General features: G+C 42.5%; 1 protein-coding gene across 2 annotated transcripts in view; it reads left to right on the forward strand.

The window, feature by feature from the left end:
• LOC111837177 (protein O-mannosyl-transferase TMTC2-like) overlaps positions 1–19,171 on the forward strand; it is a 31,589-nt gene that overhangs the window by 4,318 nt on the left and 8,100 nt on the right. The window contains exons 2-7 of one of the 2 annotated variants that reach the window (XR_011989612.1): positions 9,061–9,643; positions 14,051–14,870; positions 15,725–15,839; positions 16,801–16,886; positions 18,122–18,322; positions 18,397–18,475. Coding sequence is in view for 1 of the 2 variants with exons in the window: in XM_023799025.2 (XP_023654793.2) it covers positions 9,061–9,643; positions 14,051–14,870; positions 15,725–15,839; positions 16,801–16,886; positions 18,122–18,306; positions 18,397–18,475 (1,868 nt within the window). In the remaining variant the exon portion in view is untranslated. The remainder of the gene's footprint in view (positions 1–9,060; positions 9,644–14,050; positions 14,871–15,724; positions 15,840–16,800; positions 16,887–18,121; positions 18,323–18,396; positions 18,476–19,171) is intronic. The other variant, XM_023799025.2, reaches the window with a different exon arrangement.

Genomic DNA, 19,171 nt, shown 5'->3' on the forward strand with positions numbered 1-19,171 from the left:
GTTTTATTTGTTGTAACAGGAAGTCCCACACTTTCACACTTATCTTCCCAAAAAGTCAATGATGGCAGCAGTAAGTCCCCATTCCAGGGACTCATCTGGAATTTTCATCTGACACTGTTTATGGCTTCAGAGTGACCAAATCATCACTGCATTAAAAAGTTACATCTGAATACACGTCAATGCCTGCATGGATGTGAGGAGGGTGAAACAATGAAACCTGAAGTGTCATTCATTTGTTGTTTACTCTTCTGCATGTGCCAGTCAAACGTTTGGACACGCCAAGCCACCAACAAAGAGTGATAGGGTGCGTCACATGACCTGGTCACTAAACACAGCAAATGAGTGGCCAGCATATATGAGGGAGCACCTTCAGGACAGCTGGAAAAGCATCCCAGGACACCACCTTATGAAAATGACTTAGAGGAGAAAGTAGGATCAGCCAGTTACAGGAGCAATTGGGGTTAAGGGCCATGATCAGAGACCAAATGGTGTGATCATTCTGCCGACCATGGGATTTGACCCGGTAACCTTCTCAGTCCCAACTCACAGAGCTGCCCCCCCCCCCCCACATTTTTTTATATGCTTTTGGTCAGTGGATAATTCCATATATGTTATTTTATAGTTCTGATGTCTTTAGAATTATTATAAAATGTAGATAATAGTACAAATAAACCTTTCTGTGGGTATGTGTATCCAAAGTTTCGACTGGTACTGTATGTATTATCTGGTGAAATGATAATTAGTACAGCGTCATAATTTCCTGGAAATGGCATTAAAATATGCTGCTGGTTTTAAATGGTAAGAAAGCTGATGCTGAAAGTTACCGTGAAGCAGCATTTGTGAGCTGAAAATGAACTGAAGCCTTGCCATGAATTTACGAGAGAGCAATGAGGGGAATTCTTTCCACCTTCCAGGATAAGTGAAAACATTTTTATATTAGAGCATCCCACGAAGACGGTTAATTCAGAATACACTACTGCCAAATTAAATACTGCTAATGTGTCTCCTGTGCAGACACGGAAGTTCTCGACACGATCCCAGATTTTGATAGAACACTTCAGATATTTCTTTATGACCTTTTTAACTTCTGGAAAAGCGCATGTGCAGCACTTGCTGTCATGCAAGATCTTGTTTTTAAATGCTTAAATGTTTTTATAGGCCACTGTATTTTACTGTATTTCACTGTATTTCTGATTTGATGCTTACCTAATTTTTGCATCATACTTATTTTTATCTGTTCTCTGGTTCCTGAAGTCAGGCCCACAATTCTCACCCCCAGTGTGGACTAAGCCCTCCTGCAGCACCTGGCTGCAAAGCTGTAGTCATACATAGCTAATGAAATAAAGTAAATATCCTGTTAATCCCTGTAAAAAAACGTGTAATAGTCTGTTTGTGTAGCCCATGGGAGTTTCACTTACACAAAAAATGTTCTGAGGGCGGAATGGAATATGACTGGTTCAGAGAGATAACCAATCAGATTGTACTGGAGGTGGGTCCCATCAACCAGAGGCGGGACCAAGACATCTGATTCGTTGGTCCTGCCTCCACTAGTGTTTGTGCAGGGTTTGTCCTGGATTCTGAGAACATGCATCTAGGTGAATTGGTGACTTTAAGCTGTCTGTTATTATATGAGTGTCTGATGTTTTGAAAGTCTGTCCACATACGTTCATCCCTAAACTATTTATAAATTAGAGATCCTTCCCATCAACAAATGTCTTGTGATGGTTAGAGGACATTCCAAAAAGTCCCAAAAACACTATTAAGCCTCATTAGTTCAGCTCCAATATAACGCTGCCTCTGCACACCAGACCGATACATTAAACTTTAATGAACTGTCGATTAGTTGCACATGAGGGGCTGTAGTATGTGTGATAAATACTGCATCTTTATTGAGCGTAAGGCTCTGGCTATTTAAGCACTTTTGTTAATGAAACTTGTACAAAGAAACTGTAGTCTCGTGTATGCAAGTTTCGCATTTCACGACAATTTAGTATTTCGTGATTCATATTTGCCTATCGTCTTCATGATGGCTCCCCACAAAGTGATGCATGTTTACAAATATGATTTTCTGTCTGTCATCCTAAAATTATCCTCTTAGTACATAGACTAGACTTCTCATTTATTTACAGTAATAATGCTTACAGGACCCTTGTCTGTAAGAAACAGAACAAAAAGAAACAAAGAGGAACAAACAGCAACCACAGTAAAATAATCTCAGCTGTGGGTCAAATGAGACGCCCATAACACACCATGGTCGCCTTTTGATGACATCATTTTAGCGTTTTTCGGTTATCCTTCAAAAAACATGTATTTAAAGCATGCAGTCAATGCTTATCCAATTGTCGAGTAGTTCACAGATGAAGAATTTGTTGGAGGGGGGGGCGGTAGATTTCAGTCGCCTTGTTTGACTGTGTGATCCACTGACGGCAGTAAGTCCAGACAGTGAATGAGTTTGGTTTGGCGGAACAAAATGCATTCCATAGATTATCTGTGGGCAATATGTGGAGCTAATGATTACCTTTGGATATATAACAAGTGTGTGCATTTTGATAATGTGAGACAGTTTCAGTTTTTGCATAGTTTCCAGGTTACACGAATCCGGTAATACATAACATGTATAAACATGCATAGAATAATACAAAAAATACAGCTTAAAATAGATGGCTACTTTAAAAGGCTTGCTTATTAGTTGAATACATGCGTTGCATCTTTTCCAATATGGAAAAATCTAGAATCACAGCAATGAAATTTACAGTCCACCCATGCATCCAGCCATGAATGCATCTATTCTTCTGTCTTTCAACTGCTAATCTAATTCAATATGGCTGAGTAACTGTACATTTTTTAATTAAATACATCAAAAAACACCAGAAGCCTGTTTTATATGTTGCCTCCATATTTGACGTTTTGTCTACATATGGTGAAACTGATGCAGAATAGTGAGAACAAATATTTAATTATCCCCTTTTATGGAAACAGCAGGCAAAATCTGTTTTAGTGACATTACAGCTTATCTAAATGAAAGGCATATTTGGAACAATGGATTTATAGTAAACAGGAAAGTTAAATTACATGTGTGAATGTGTGGACAGGGAGTACCACTTAATTATCAGGATTGTGTTGTATGATATTATAAAATATGTAATAACTGAACTGTGCAATTAAAGCAAACATCCATACCACTCATGAATTAAATTAAAAGGCGAGGGGAAATTGTTCACTTGCTACTGCAACTGTCGGCTGTCAGTGGCCGGGAAACGTGCTTTGGAGGGATATCAAAGAAGTCCAGTGGACAAAACACGGGTTTGCAAGCGGCCTGTTTGTGTACAATTCCATTCCATTGCTCTCTGTTCCCTGCCCGTCAAACGCAAAGCGAGTGTGAAGCGAGCCCATTCATCGATTCATTCCTGCTGTTTCGGTACCAGCGGGGTTCGAGTATAAGAAATGCCGTTTGAATAGCGGTGCATGGAAATTAATTTTGGTGACTCAAAGAGCAACCGTGTCTGTACAACCAAGTGCAGTGTTTGCACAAGACTGGGGGAACGGTTGGGTTTCAGGTTCCTGCAGAAACGTATGCAATTTGGTTTGGGGGTCAAATCGGATAAGCCACTATGTATCCAGGTTATGTGACATTCCATACTCAGGAACTCCTGGTATTCGACTTCGACAGCAAATGTATGGAGAAACCTAACGCTAATAAACTTGCTAAGAATAAGAGTGCAAAAGTTGCAGGATAGGAGGTACAAAGCACATCCATCCATGTGTCTATCCATCTTCCAATCACTTATCTCATAGAGGGTTATGTGGTGGCCTGGAGCACTCCAGTAATTCCCCAAAACACTGGATGCACAATGGAGTCTTTTGGAGTATTTTGATGATTTTTTTTTGTATGAAATTCAAACTCTCAGTTATTAAGTAGTGTAAGTATTGTTTAACAAATATTTTTTCACCCATAAGGCCAAGAAAAAAGTATCATAACAATCACGTAAATGACCTAACTTGCAGAAAATAACCCAGATTATGAACAGAGCTCTAAAACTATCTTCTAGCTACTAAAAACGCCTTCATTGGCAAATATGGACACAACATTCAACCCTTGATGGCTACATCACCAGGATCTTAATGATGTCAGAAAAACCACTTCCTGGTCCTTCATCTGAGATACCAACCTTATTCATTAAACCGGTAATGGTGAGGTAAACCAGTGCATTCCAGCTGTTGGTAATTTTTTCTAGTCACCATCTCCAGGATTTGGAAAGTGGTTGTGAAAACCCTGTATATTTTTGGAATATTGAGCTGGGATCCCATCCAGGGTGTCCCCTGTCTTGTACTCCATACTTCCTGGTGGGGGCTCCAAGCCCTGAAACAATGCCCTAGATACGCTGTTAGAAGATGGAATAATAGATGGTTGTCATTGTCAGAGAAGAGGATATTCCAATTGTTCTTTTGAATGTTGCCTCTGCTTCAATGTCACAGCAGTATCGTCTGTTGCTGTTTGTACAGCGATTGCATGAACACAAAGCTTGACTTTAGGAAAAACTTCTGGATTTAGCCGGTGGTTTTAACCACAGAGTTTAACTGGGTCACCATTGTTCCGCCATTGCTCAGGGGCTGTTTCACAGGACCTGTATGCCTTTCAGGCAAATCATAGCTGAACTCATACCGCACTATAAATCGCCACTCTCTATGTGGTCTGCTTTGATGGTGGCTTCAATGCAAAGCAGCTGCCACAGAACGAGTTCCAATGAGTTCCACTGCAGCGTCACCCTCCATTCTGGAAAAAAATGTTAAAAAATGTAATGATTTCCAGTAGTCTCCTCCCCCTTCCCCCCATCCTGGTGCTCACAATTGGCCTCAAGGTTGATTTAAATTTATATTGTATTCAGTGGATGTTCATGATCCTAGGGAAGAAAATGCAGTAATTACAGGTCGCATAGGATACTCTCACAATGAGAAAGACACCACTAAGGCTGCAGAAACAGCAGGAAGCAATGGACAGAAGACATAAACAGCAAAATGTCTTTAATTTTGTGTGGATTTTACCAACATTAAGAGTAAGCTGTAATTGTCAACTAAAAAGGAATCCTCTCATTGGCTCTGGTGGCTGGGTGAGGGGGGGTTACTGTAAACTATAGTTCTTCATTAGGTAACAGAATTGCGCCCCTTCTTACTAATCCTCAGGTCTGAAACACAAACGTTAACCTTTTGAACCTCATGCTGGGTTTCTGTTCCAGATATAGGAGGCACTGTGCTACTTCAGCAGGTTTTACCTCCGATTCATGAATTTAGTTTAAGTCCTTTCAACTATGGTGTTTTGTGAGGAATTTACATTTATTTGGGGGGGGGGGCTACCTTAAATGAAGGAGGTACCTTAAATTAAGCGCTGTATATAGGACAGCATGAAACAAAGGTCTTTGAGCCTATTTCAGTCTGTTTTCACACAGTGACAAATATATGCGACAAAAGCTTTGCTGAACAAATGCACTTATTAGGGGGCAGTTTATGCAAATTATTTTGCTGTTATTTTTAAACCCATTTTAATTTTTATTACAAAAATGAATTCATAATGTGATATTTAGCATGTTGCCTCACACCTCTGGGCCCATGGCTCTATGTACGGGAAGTTTGCATGTTCTCCCCATATTGTTGTGGGGTTTCCTCTGGGGGCTCCAGTTTCCCCCCATGGTCCAAAAACATGCTGAAGCTAACTGGACTCAACAAATTACCCATAGGTGTCCATACATGAGGGAATGGTGTGTGAGTTAATGGTGTGTGAGCGTATGGTGTGTGAGTGTATGGTGTGTGAGTGAAAGGTGTGTGAGTTAATGGTGTGTGAGCATATGGTGTGTGAGTGAATGGTGTGTGAGTGAATGGTGTTTGAGTGTATGGTGTGTGAGTGAAAGGTGTGTGAGTTAATGGTGTGTGAGCGTATGGTGTGTGAGTGAATGGTGTGTGAGTGAATGGTGTGTGAGTGTATGGTGTGTGAGTGAATGGTGTGTGAGTTAATGGTGTGTGAGCGTATGGTGTGTGAGTGACTGGTGTGTGAGTGGAAGGTGTGTGAGTGACTGGTGTGTGAGTTAATGGTGTGTGAGCGTATGGTGTGTGAGTGAATGGTGTGTGAGTGAATGGTGTGTGAGTGTATGGTGTGTGAGTGTATGGTGTGTGAGTGACTGGTGTGTGAGTGGAAGGTGTGTGAGTGACTGGTGTGTGAGTTAATGGTGTGTGAGCGTATGGTGTGTGAGTGACTGGTGTGTGAGCGTATGGTGTGTGAGTGACTGGTGTGTGAGTGGAAGGTGTGTGAGTGACTGGTGTGTGAGTTAATGGTGTGTGAGCGTATGGTGTGTGAGTGAATGGTGTGTGAGTGTATGGTGTGTGAGTGAAAGGTGTGTGAGTTAATGGTGTGTGAGCGTATGGTGTGTGAGTGAATGGTGTGTGAGTGTATGGTGTGTGACTGTGCCCTGCGATGGGTTGGTACCCCACCCTGGTTTGTTCCCTGCCTTGTGCCTATAGCCCCCAGGATATGCTCAGCCCCCAACTGCCCTGCATAGGACAAGTAGTTATAGAAAATGGATGGATAAAATGTACTTATTAACAATATTACAATTTGTAGCCTGTGCAGAATTCATTCAGAAGTGAGTGCTTTCTAAGGGGGCATGTTACAAACTTAAAACTAACTAAACGTAACTAAAACTGTATATATTTAACAGCATATTCAGGAGTACTTTCCTTTCAGAAGTTGTTCAGAGAGTTATAGGTGTGGTTCAGTGCAAAGTTAATACTGTTAGTAAAGAATGCATAGATGTGACAGTGGAGTAAAGTGTCACAGAGGTTAAGTGTCGGGGACCCTTGCCCTGAACGCTAACTGCTCTCCCTCCCCTTCCTTCCTAAGTTCAGCCCTTTGTCTCCTCATCCGCCAACACGCTTCGTTTGCTTGGCGGGACGCAGTGCCCGAGGCGGGCTCCGAGCTAGCGAGCAGGCCGGGGCTCTTTTCTCGTTCCCCAGCTGCCGTCACTTCACAGGGCTGCCGATTGCGTGATAGGCGCCTTTGGCTGGCACACTCTGTCATTTCCCAGGATTGTTTTCCATGCAGGGAAACCAGTGGTTTCTCAAGATCTGCTCCAGACTGAGATGTATGCTGTCGTTAAAGACAGACAACCAGTCCTTACATTTGGATCCAGGAGCAAAAAATTAAAATGCATCATCACAGTGACCCATCATCACAGTGACCCATCATCACAGTGACCCATCATCACAGTGTCCTTTTACATAAAAATTGATATTTTTCTGCATATAACACCTTTAATTACCTGTAGCATTCATTTAATGCGAAGCAGTGTCCTATTTTAAGTATTGTAATGATTTCTGTTTTCATTTATCTTCTGTTATTTAAAATACTTTTTTGACTATTTAAAATATTTTATGAGTAACAGTTTTAAGAAAATTAAAAATGCATTTGAATGTTAGAATGGCATTAGAATTAGATTTAAAATGCATTTTTAGAATAATTATACTGAGCTGGTAGTCAAACACCAGATGATCCTGACCAGGATAAGTGTTCAGAGGGTGTATGGATGCACAGACATCCTTACATCCAATACTATGTACCCTTGCAGAGAACTTGCAGTTCCCCTTATAGATCTGTGCGTGATTAAATAGAAGGATACCGTGTCTTATTCTAGAAGTGTGAGATACATAATTCGGTATCATACGAATCAAACGTCGCCGTGGAAACCCATTACGGCAGAGAGAGCAGCATTGATTCTTGCCTGCCTTTCTGGCATTGCCTGTAAGGAGAAACAGCGGGAAAGCGATGCTGATTAAAAGCAGAACAGACCATGCAGAAGCCCTCCCACGGCATTTAGAAAATATGCTGGTGACAATTTTTGATATTGAAGTTGAGCTTTGACACATCCTTGGCAAAATCAGAGTATTTTTTTTTCCTATTTGCAAGACAGTTCCTCCCAAATCTTTCTAATTCAACATATTACTAACATAATTTTTTTATTTGAAAACTGTATGTTTTAACCTTGTATGGGTATGATGCATATGTTATATTGTATGGGTATTATGCATTATGTTATATTCTCAGCATTTGTTTTCATACATTTTTATAACATGAATATGACAAATGATTGCCTTTTAATTAGATGCTGTATTCTACTTTCAGTTTATCTGGATTTATTATTATGAGCTCTAGCAAAACTTTTTAACCCAAAGAATGTGACTTTGACAAAAGGACTCATAAAATGTTCATGTAAAGCATTTTTGATTTGGTCCCCATATATTCTGCAGGGTGTCAAATGTAACAGACATCACCGTTATATTCTTTTGAGAATTGTGCTTCCATAGCAACAACAACGATCCATAACTATGCATATTTAAGTCACAACAGGATAGCTGAAAACTTCCATGTGATTACTGAGGAAAGCTGTAATTCAGCATCCTACTGGGGTGGGATAAAGAAAACCATTCACGTTAAAGGTCTTCAGGAATATCCTGTTCCTATAAACTATGAATTGATATTGTCGTCCCTGATTGTCATCTGAGGGTCGCACTTGAAGAACAATTGCAGTTTGGGATCTCATGTCTCTGTTGGACAATCACGTACATGATCAAAAATTCCTGTGTGCCAAACAGCAACCCAGTGGTCCACTAGAAACTCATATTTCCTCATTGCAGGCAGTCTTACTAAGAGATTCATTCAGGTGACAAGACCTCATCGATGGGTTTCTTTCTGTCAGACACAGAGGACATTTATTTCTTAAGGCTCTGAGCTCTGCCGCATTGCATAAACACAGATGTGTCTGATTCGCCGTTTTTTATTCTCAAACTGTGATATTAAATCACATCTTCAGCAAGTGCAAAATCATTGGGAGGGGTCTCAAAGATGGTGGCTTTGAACCACAAATGTGGTCCTCAATACCATGACTTTACTAACGTTTTGCACCTGTGATTTATTCTGTTAAAGAAACCCTTGGCTTTTTATTTAATTTAGAAAGGGCATTACGATCGTAACATCAATTTTAACTGTAATCCAATGACATATTCTCATTCTTGTAGCCGTGTGATCAAAACCAACCAAGACCTACTTCCAGAAACACCTTGGACGAACATCTTCTACGATGACTTCTGGGGGACCCTCCTCACCCACAGTGGGAGCCACAAGTCGTACCGACCCCTCTGCACCCTGTCCTTCCGCCTGAACCATGTCCTGGGAGGTTTGGATCCCTGGGGCTACCATTTGGTTAATGTGGTGCTCCACAGCCTGGTCACAGGTCTCTTTGTCAGCCTCTCCCGCCTGCTGCTGGGAGGTGGGAGCTGGACGCTGGTGGCCGGCCTCCTCTTCGCCTTGCACCCGGTCCACACGGAAGCGGTTGCTGGGGTGGTTGGCCGGGCCGACGTGGGCGCTGCACTCTTCTTTCTACTGTCACTGCTGTCTTACGTGAAGCACTGCGCTCTCCGGCTGAAGGAATCCCACCATTCTGCCGCTTCCTGGGCCTTTTTGGTGCTAAGCCTGGCCAGTGCTGCCTGCAGCATGCTTTGGAAGGAGCAGGGTGTCACCGTGTTGGCCGTGTCGGCCGTCTACGACATCTTCGTTTTCCACAGACTCCGGATCCGTCAAGCCATTGTCCTGCTTTACAAGGTGAGCATTGTCTGCCAAATGCACTAAAGGTTCAGTTATGTTGCATCAGGGGTGGCCTACGTCTTTCACAATATAGTACATTTGTGCAGGGTAACGTAAATAAGCAAAAATTGTATTGTTTTTCTGCCTCTATGTTATACATGGAGTAAGACTTAAACTGTGCTTTGCAAATAAAAATAACCACAGGTGAACATCTGCTGGACTTTAACAAGATATTTCTTCTTTTTTAGGTTATGTTAACCGCAATTAGAAGTCTAATGACATCCAGTTTAAGACTGCTGACTGACAAAGGCATGCTGTAACTAGTTTCTTGTATGGTGCAATCAGAATTTTATAAGCTAATTTTTTGTGTGGTTAGGATAAACATGCTCATTTTAGTTTGCAAATTCCAAGGCTATGTATAATTAGTGCACACAGTGTTGGCAAGCCTATTGCCGCTGCGGGCCGAAAGCCTGGATGTTTTCTCCTCACAAATCTGCAGTAAAAGCCATATTCCCAAGGGTCTGCTTCTCCGTAACAACGGTTACATTGTTTGTTTGTCTAATTAAGGAAGCACACCAGGGAAAATTGACAAATCTGTGCTGATTATCCCCGAGCATTAAAAAAATTAAATGTCAGCTGTTTATGGACCCAGACAGAAAACAGGATATTCTGGAATCAACCAGGACTGTTTCTAGCTATTGAAAAATATCAGAGACTACATCAAATTTACCTGGCATCAGGGGTAAAATACTCGGGCTAGACTTGTATGGAGTAAGGCCCATGTAGTCAACTTTACTTGATGGTACCTAATAATTATAATATAGGATTCAATGTAGTTTAACAAAAAACACTGAAAATATTGATAGTCTTTGCAAAGCCATAACTACAGTAATTAGAATACTGAAATGGCAATTGAAAGCAATATCTCACCTTTCTGGAGATGAATTTCAGAAGCAGTAGTTGGGATGGATCTGGGAGTTTTGCTGCTGCTGGTTTAGAAATTAAAAAGTGGATTTGGTAGTTATGAAAACCATTTGGGTAAACAAGAAAAAAATGAAATCAGTAAGTCCAATCACTTAGTCCTCTCCTAGTGAAGAGCAGCTCACATTGATAGCAGTGGTAGGACAATGTGACATTAATAGGGTGAAGTGTTTGGTCTTTGGTCTTTGTCTGTATTTTTTTAAGAGTTTTTTAATTTTTTTTATTTATCACAGCAATATTTTCTGTTTGCAAAATTGACAATTTAATGGACTCAATGATTCCCCTTTTCTGTTCTTCAGAAGAGAATTACAAATGTCAAAAGGTGCAGAGATTAAACAGACCAGCTGCCCACGATGCTGTCAGGTTGTGTTTAAGATACATGAGATTTAATTTTAAAAATGGCAGTCAGGATGGTCTTAGTCAAGCAAATCACTAGGTCAGTCTGTAAAAGGTATAATTCCCAGAGGGGGCTACAAGGTCAGGTACACATCATGCCATTCATCCACCTCTTAGTTACTCAACTTAATTATCTCTCCAGCACTTTCTCACCCCAAGTGTCCTGAGGAACTGCATTCTGGGAAGAGAAAAGGTCTTCTGTAATTGGTCCATTTAAAGCAGGGTTATTCAAAATCACAGTCCTCGAGGTCTGAGCACTGCTGGTTTTCCAGCCTTCCTTTACCTGTGATCCAGGTGTGAAACCTCTGACCAATCAGAATCTGTAATTATTAAACTAACAGAAAACAAGGCCTGGATTTGGAATTGAAGTACCCTGATTTAAAGCATTGCATACCTGCCTCTTAATGGTGAATTTGTTTCAGCGATTTGAGTTAGAAGTAATAATAACTGAAGGTGTCCGCTGCCTCATGGATTAGGTTACATTCAACCGCTTACTCTAAGGTGACACGCTGGTTTACAGGCAGAGTCTGCACTCTTTAGCATTCCACAGAATGGAACGTGGTCCCGCCATCGCCTGGCAGCATCCATAGCGGGATGATTTATTCATGTAGTGTTGCTGATAAGATGACAGTTACAGGGGCCATATAGGTTTGTTTGGAGCGTGGAGTCCATACAGGTTTGTTTACTTCCCAGTTTTTAAAGATAGAGATGGAAATCTATCTGTCAAGGACCCCTGGTGTTATTCTGGATTCTGTTTGCTAGAGTTTAGCAATGAAAACCGGGGAGGCCGAAAAATGGTCCCTGCAAGTAACAGGTGTTTTATCACATTCTGGGGAAATTTAGTCCCCGTAATGTAATGTGTACATGATCCACACACTCACACACACACGCTAACACACAAGTACCACCACAGACCCATCCCAACCTCCTCAGTCAGAATCGCATTAACACTTAAGCATGAATTTTCCACCCCCACCGCCTGTACTCTTGCTGTACTCTTCTGCTACTCTGCCAATGCATTCCTGCTAATCTCCCTTTGATCTCAGCCTGGGTTCAAGTGAGTAACTTAGTGATTTGATGCAGTAATATGGCAGGATGGCAAAGCACCAGTACCCGACACAGAGTCTTCCAACAGCTGCTTCTACACCTTCATGAGAAGTTCGTACAGAAGGAGAGTAACATCCAGAAATGCCACATTCACAATGCATTGGAAACAGGAGCCCGCTGATGAACAGAATATCAACAGTAATAGGTATTTTTTTATCAAACATGAATCTAGGAGACACTGTTATCCAAAGCAAAAAGCATTTGTTAAGTCAACAGGGTTAAACACTCCCTTGAAGTATCAAGGGTAACAGGAATTGTTCAAGGGCCAAACAGTGAAATTACATGGCCGACCCTGGGATTCAAATCAGCAACCTTTGGATCCCACAGATCCCAAGCCCCAAGAGCCAGCTCCATGAACTGACGCTCACTGACACTTGCCTACATAACCTATTCAACCCAAATAAACATAGATGTCTTCATTCGTGCATTTAATTATAGAACCTCTTTTAAAAAACGGCACCTTTTCCAAGCAAAGTCTTGAGTGAACAGAGTCTCACAAGTGGCAGCCAGGGGTCTGCAATCTTCCTCTCCTTTCTCACTCCTTTCTCACTCCTCTAATTGCCAACAAATTGTATCTTTGCCGTTTAAAATGATTTGTTCTTAGCTATTGAATCATGCTTTCTTTTTATTTTATTTTCTTATGCTGTGCAAGAGCTTCAGCATCCAACGACATTGACCATTTGTTCCTGTGAATTTCACCCATTATCCTCGCTAATCTGATTATGTGTTCATGGTGAGCGTTGACAGCATGACTGATCTGGGGTCAGCAGCTACTAGATCCGCACAGACTGCATTCTTTGCCTGTCTCTTACTCCCCATTACTCCCTGTGATACATAGTATTAACCTTCATACCAAGACAGATCTCCTTCTTAAATGAGCTGGTCATGTGACATGTTGGCTAATCAGTCATTCGTCCTGCAGATTACGTTTCAGTATTCTTTCAAGATAGGACTTCTCTTCCAGTTTAAGTTGCTGACCTTTCTCCTACCTGGACAGTAATCCTCTTTCCAGTAGAAGCTGACCCGCATTCAGGTCGATTGTGCTTCTCAGTGATTAATTAACCACAGGCCAGTGGTGTCAGTAGTGTCAGACCCCAGTGTTTCTTTCAGTCAGTGGTCCTGCAGTCACTGGGTAACTATAATAAAACTTAAGGCTTCTGATGAATATCCTATTTAAAATGCCCATCAAGGGACACAGTGTAGAAATGTATCATCTATATGTTTCACAAATAACTGAACCTGCTAGGCAGCTGAATTGGTTTATTCGTGTTTATGTTAAGATTTTGTTAAGATTCCTAATTACATATGATGGATTTTCTTTTCTCTGGAGGCCAGTTTCCATACAGCCAGTTCTGTAGGATGGTTTGGATGCTGCATCTGCCGTGAGAATTCCCTCTAAAATTGAAGGCTTTTCCCTTTCTGCTTTGAATCATTCTATAGTAGAACAATCTATATTAAGAATAAGTAAGCTTTTGGAATACAGCTACCTCGCCTTTATGAGATTCAAAGGCAGATGTATTTGACGGCTGTACCCGTCTCGTAAGATTAACGTGCCGCGGAGTGACTGACGCATTACAGTGAAAAGGATGTCGCTTACAGTGTGGCTCTCCTGCTAACTGTTCATATGTATGCCCCCCCCCCCCCCCCCAACAGGTCTGCAGTGAATGAATGAAAGGATAAAAGGCCAAAGGGACATCTGTTCTCTTATTGTTTCACTATAGAGACTTTAAATAATGAATATGTTAGATTTTTAACTCGTATAAACGTGTCACATTCACATCTCTTTATATTGCACACTATAGTGAATAAAACCATAATGCTGCTTTGCATTTAATGCTTTGTGTCTTCACAGTGTTTTCCTTATTCTGCTGGTTTTGGTTCTTCTCTATGTTTACGGGGGTTTCTACGTCAGTCTAATGTCGTGTTTACTTTCCCCTACAGAGGAGAAACGTCGGCCTGCTCCTCAGTGTGAGTTTGCTGGCCACCTGGGGCGCCGTTCTGCTGGCGGCTCGTCTCTACTGGATGGGCATGAAGCCGCCCAGCTTCTCCAGCTCTGACAACCCGGCAGCCGACTCGCCCAGCCTTCTGACCAGGATGCTCACCTTCTTCTACCTGCCCGCTGTCAACATGTGGATGCTCATGTGCCCGAACACTCTGAGCTTTGATTGGTCCATGGATGCGGTGCCCCTGCTGAGGACCGTCACCGATTGGAGGAACGTTCACTCTGTGGTCTTTTATGCTGGATTATTGCTATTAGCCCGGTTTGGCCTTCAGAACCCGGCCAGAGTCCGAGAGACCGACGGGAGAGCCCGTGTGACCAATGGGAAACCCTTCACCAATGGCAACAGCCAACATATGCATCTGAAGCACACAGATGCGGAAATACCAAATAATGTTCAGAATGGTACAAAATTGCCCTGCAAGCCACGGACTACACTGCCCACCACGGAAAATGTTGTGGTTCTCTCCTTGAGCCTGTTGTCCATTCCCTTCCTTCCGGCCGCCAACTTGTTCTTCTACGTGGGCTTCGTGGTCGCCGAGCGGGTCCTCTACATCCCCAGCATGGGCTTCTGCCTGCTGGTGGCGGTGGGCATGAGGTCCCTCCACATCCGGCTGCAGAGGCACCCTTCCCGCGCCCTCCTGCTCTGCTGCAGCACCGTGCTCTTCCTCTTGCACGGAATGAAGACGGTATTAAGGAATCGGGACTGGCAGAGCGAGGAGATGCTGTACCGGTCGGGGATAGCGGTTAACCCTGCTAAAGGTAAACAGACCACTGCTCCAAGTGGGATGACCACTTAATCCGTGTCAGGAGGGACACTATGAGTTTGTAAACTACCATTTCAACCATTTCAATTAAAAGAACCCGGACTTCATTTAAGCCCTGAGTTATTGCTGTATGCTGATCGTTCAGTCTTCTATAATCATGTATGTGTCACTAATGTTAATATAAAACAACTGGATCAATCTTTCAATAAAGGAAATGAACCAGTCGAAGGACCAGTCCCTCCTGGCATGGATTAGGTGGTCACCTGAGAGTATAGTGACTTTCTGAACTTTATGGGAATAACGTGAGTTTGCTCACGATGTTAGCTACAAGCACTTTTATTTTTTTGTTTCGTGCCCTCTGGCTGACCCTACAGATTTGTGGTGTACATGTGCACAATTCTGTCATTGTAGGCAGCATCAGATGGCTTCCTGCAGCACAAGCATCGTCACGCTGTGTTAACGAATATCACTTTTCATTTGGCTGCTACGGGGGGACGTAGCAGCTGTTTACCCTGGCGGGGCCCTCAGTGTTGCTTCTGGCTCAGCGCTCGCCTGCGCGCAAAGCATCACAGCGCGGCACTTCCTAGATCGGTCTGTGAGGAATTGGCGCTCGTCAGACTTGCGAACACTCAACAGTATGGAAGCATATGGTTCTGGAACAAAGCCATTGCGAGACTTAAGGAAGGCGTGCATTTACTGTAAATACTGTAAGAGGTTGCTCTTCTATCATGACCCTGATAGAGGCCCCTGCTGTCTTACCACTCAAAGGTGCTGATGTGATGCGTAGCCATTGGGAACTACATTCATCTTGCATTACCAGAAGTGTGTAATCTCCTGTTTTCCATCCAGCATGGGGTAACCTTGGGAACGTCCTGAAGAACCAGGGCAGGACTGCAGAGGCAGAGAAGGCCTACCTGAATGCATTGTATTTCCGCAGGAACATGGCTGACATGCTTTACAACCTGTGAGTATCTATGAGCAGATGTATGAATATGTACAGTACTGTGCAAAAGTCAGGCGAAGAAAATATTTCAAGCTATTTATTTGGGTAGTAAATGTATACTTGCTCGGAAAAAAATAATATTTAAATAGACACAAATAAACAGTAATACAATACTACAATACAATAAGAATTATATGAATTAAGAAGAATTTCTTCTGTTCCTGAAAAAGTTACCGATATCTTGGATGGAGAGAAGAAGCTTCAGTTTCCTAACCTCTTCTCAGTGGGAACCATTCCATGTATTTCTTTCACCAATAACAAACTTAACTAACCAGTTAAATAACTTGATGAGGTGTTACCAAACATGGTATGCTAGTCAGTGAACAAGTGCATGGTTACTACAACTGGGATGACTTACAGGAGAGGTTTTGAAACGGCTAAGCTAACATGTTTTGACAAACATAATATCTTAGTTTTGCATTAACATGAAGATCATTTAAACAGTTTTGTCTGACTGCATAAACCTTGGCACAGTACTTTATGTGCATGGTGTAATCTTGTGTATTAACTAATATTAACCAGTCACTTTGAAATAGAGCCTTTTAATGCCAGAACTGCAGGTAAATATGAATGCATTAGCATTGGTGCAAAGTAGCCAGGTTCCTTTTCTTTTTCCCCTGTGAGACCTCTGGCTTCTGATCATTTCACAATTGACCTCAGATGATGTCAATTGATCTCAAAGGATCAGCACTCAAGAAGTTTCATGCTCTGTGGGGCAACCTTGACCATGTGTTTCTCTGAGGTCCTAGTGCCTAATCTTGATCTTCTGCCGTTGATGGACCAATCAATATTCCCTACCCCCTGTGTGAGATCAGATGGCTTTTGAACTATTTCAGAATTTGCATTGCAGAATTTGCATTCTGCATTTATAGGAAATAAAGTGCCTTGTCGTCGTCCCCCCTCCCCCCACCTCATTTTCCAGAGGTCTGCTGCTGCAGGAGAACAGCAGACCCTCGGAGGCCCTGCACTACTACAGGCTGGCCATCATGAGTCGGCCCACACTAGCCTGTGAGTACGACTCTACGGCTAGCAGAAAAAACACAAGCGACCGTCGCCTTGGGAACAAGGAGACGGCTTGAGCCTGCTGTGGACGTGTTGAAAGCCAAGATCCGTTTTTGAAATTTCTTCATAAGCTTGTGACTTTAACTTCAAGTATTAAATCCCAGCTTAATTGCATTAATTAAAATCGCATGTTTCATTCCCCGAGGAGTCCCAGCCAGCAAACGGAGTCTTGGCTCAGAAGCTCAGATTGCAGCTGGAGTCTGTACATCAGACAGCCCAATTCAAAACAAATGAACTGTTTTTATATTCCGTATCTTACCTCTGACAACAAGTGGGATCAGCCCTCACCGTCTGAGTCATACTAATTACAGAGTATTACTGGGTATTCTCCGAGTACTCTAAATGTTCCAAAGAAATTCATGTAAACCAAAACCTCTGCTCATTTTTTACTCTGATTTTCTTCAGTGAAGTATATGTGAATTTCTCAGGATAATACAATTTTGGTATTGTTACAAATATACATCAAACCAACGGTATTCATCAAGCCAACGCAAAGCTTTTACCGCATGTTGACGCTGGTTTGGGAAATTCTGCAATTTTAAGAACTTTAAGACAAAGTGATGGTAGAGAGATTAAGCCAAGCTGATTGTGGTTTACAGCTAACACAGCTAGTTGAGATTGTCTCTCCTCATTGTCTCAGTCCAGCTTGGAACTAGACAGTTTAGAGCATGTGAGCGGAGTGGAGCGAGCGCAGAGCTGGAGCGGAAGGATTTCGGCCGGAGCGGAAAAAAAAAACTCTGTTTGAATGTGGATTTGGCTGATCAGTAAACCAGGTTACAGTTTAAGCTAAAATTAAAATACAGTGCAGATTGTTTTCTGTTGTGGAGCAAGCGGTGAGTGATTTCTTTGGAGCGGGGTGAAAATTGATGAGCGTCAGTGAGCTGGGGAATGGGGGGGCATACCACTCCGTGAGCGATGAGCAGACACTCTCATCGTACCGTTTCGCTCACATACTCTGGTCCAGACATTTTATCACAGTGTACAGTATTTTGACGCTATTTTCAAAAACAACACTATTATGGTATTCTGAATTCTCTGGACAATAAAATTCTACTAGTGGGGGAGGTGATGCTGAAAACTCATCAATTAAATAATGCTTAAGAAGTCTTGTAGTATGCTGGACCTCCTCTGGGGTTTGCTGGAGCCAGAACTTGGCTAGTTATCCTTTCACATGCCTGCAGCCGCCTACTTGAACACGGGGATCATCCTGATGAACCAGGAGCGTCTGACCGAGGCCAAGAGGATGTTCCTCACCTGCTCGGACATTCCTGACGAGAACCTGAAGGACCCCCAAGCCCACCGAAGCTCCGTGACCAGCTGCCTCTATAACATGGGCAAGCTTCTCCATGAGCAGGGCCACCAGGAGGTAGACTAAGAAACAGGTCGGAGGTCGCAGGCCGTTAGCTCGCGCTCGCCGTGCCCCGCCTCCGAGTGACAGGCCCATCATGCTTTGCAGGAGGCCCTCGCAGCCTTTAAGGAGGCCATACGGAAGATGCCGGGTCAGTTTGCACCGCAGAGTCTCTACAACATGATAGGTGAGAGTCCTACAGAAGTACTGAAGAACTAACTGAGCTTGGGGAGTTAACAAGCAGCCATCCGTATGAGCCAGTGTTTTCTGTTAATAAAGGCTAATATTTGTTCATTTGCCTCTGGTGATGTCATCACACTGTCATCAGTTTGCTTAATTAATTTCTTTACTGCAGTTTTTAGCCCGAACTGGCATTATGATCTTGGGAATGTGGTTATTCTCTTTCAATGTGATATTTCTCTGTTGTCATAGCGATTATATTACCTATATAAACTGATATAATATCTCCTTAGTCTCCTAAACCCTAACTGGTTTTTATGGCTGCCCTCTTCTCAAGGAGAAACTGAGCCTCCTCAAGAATCAGAATCAGGTTTATTGGCCAAGTATGTTTAGTCACACAGGGTTTTTGTCTCCAGTTGTCAGTGGCTCAGTAGATACATACACAGTTAAGACAATAGTCACGTACTGTTCAATTGATATATACAAAGTGTGCTTGTGCACCTACGGCTGATAAATGTACTGAAAGTGTAAGAGTACATGTCAGTACAAGGAATGTTGGAGTAAATACATACAAATACAATACAAAACAATATAACAAATACAGTGAGTTATTAACCTCAGTGTGGTTTACATTGGGGGGGGGGGGTGGTTGCAGTGTAACTGAACTGCGGTAACTGGGCCAGCGGTTCAGAGTGATGGGCTG

The sequence above is a fragment of the Paramormyrops kingsleyae genome, chromosome 3, assembly GCF_048594095.1.
Source record: "Paramormyrops kingsleyae isolate MSU_618 chromosome 3, PKINGS_0.4, whole genome shotgun sequence".
NCBI classification, from domain to species: Eukaryota; Metazoa; Chordata; class Actinopteri; order Osteoglossiformes; family Mormyridae; genus Paramormyrops; species Paramormyrops kingsleyae.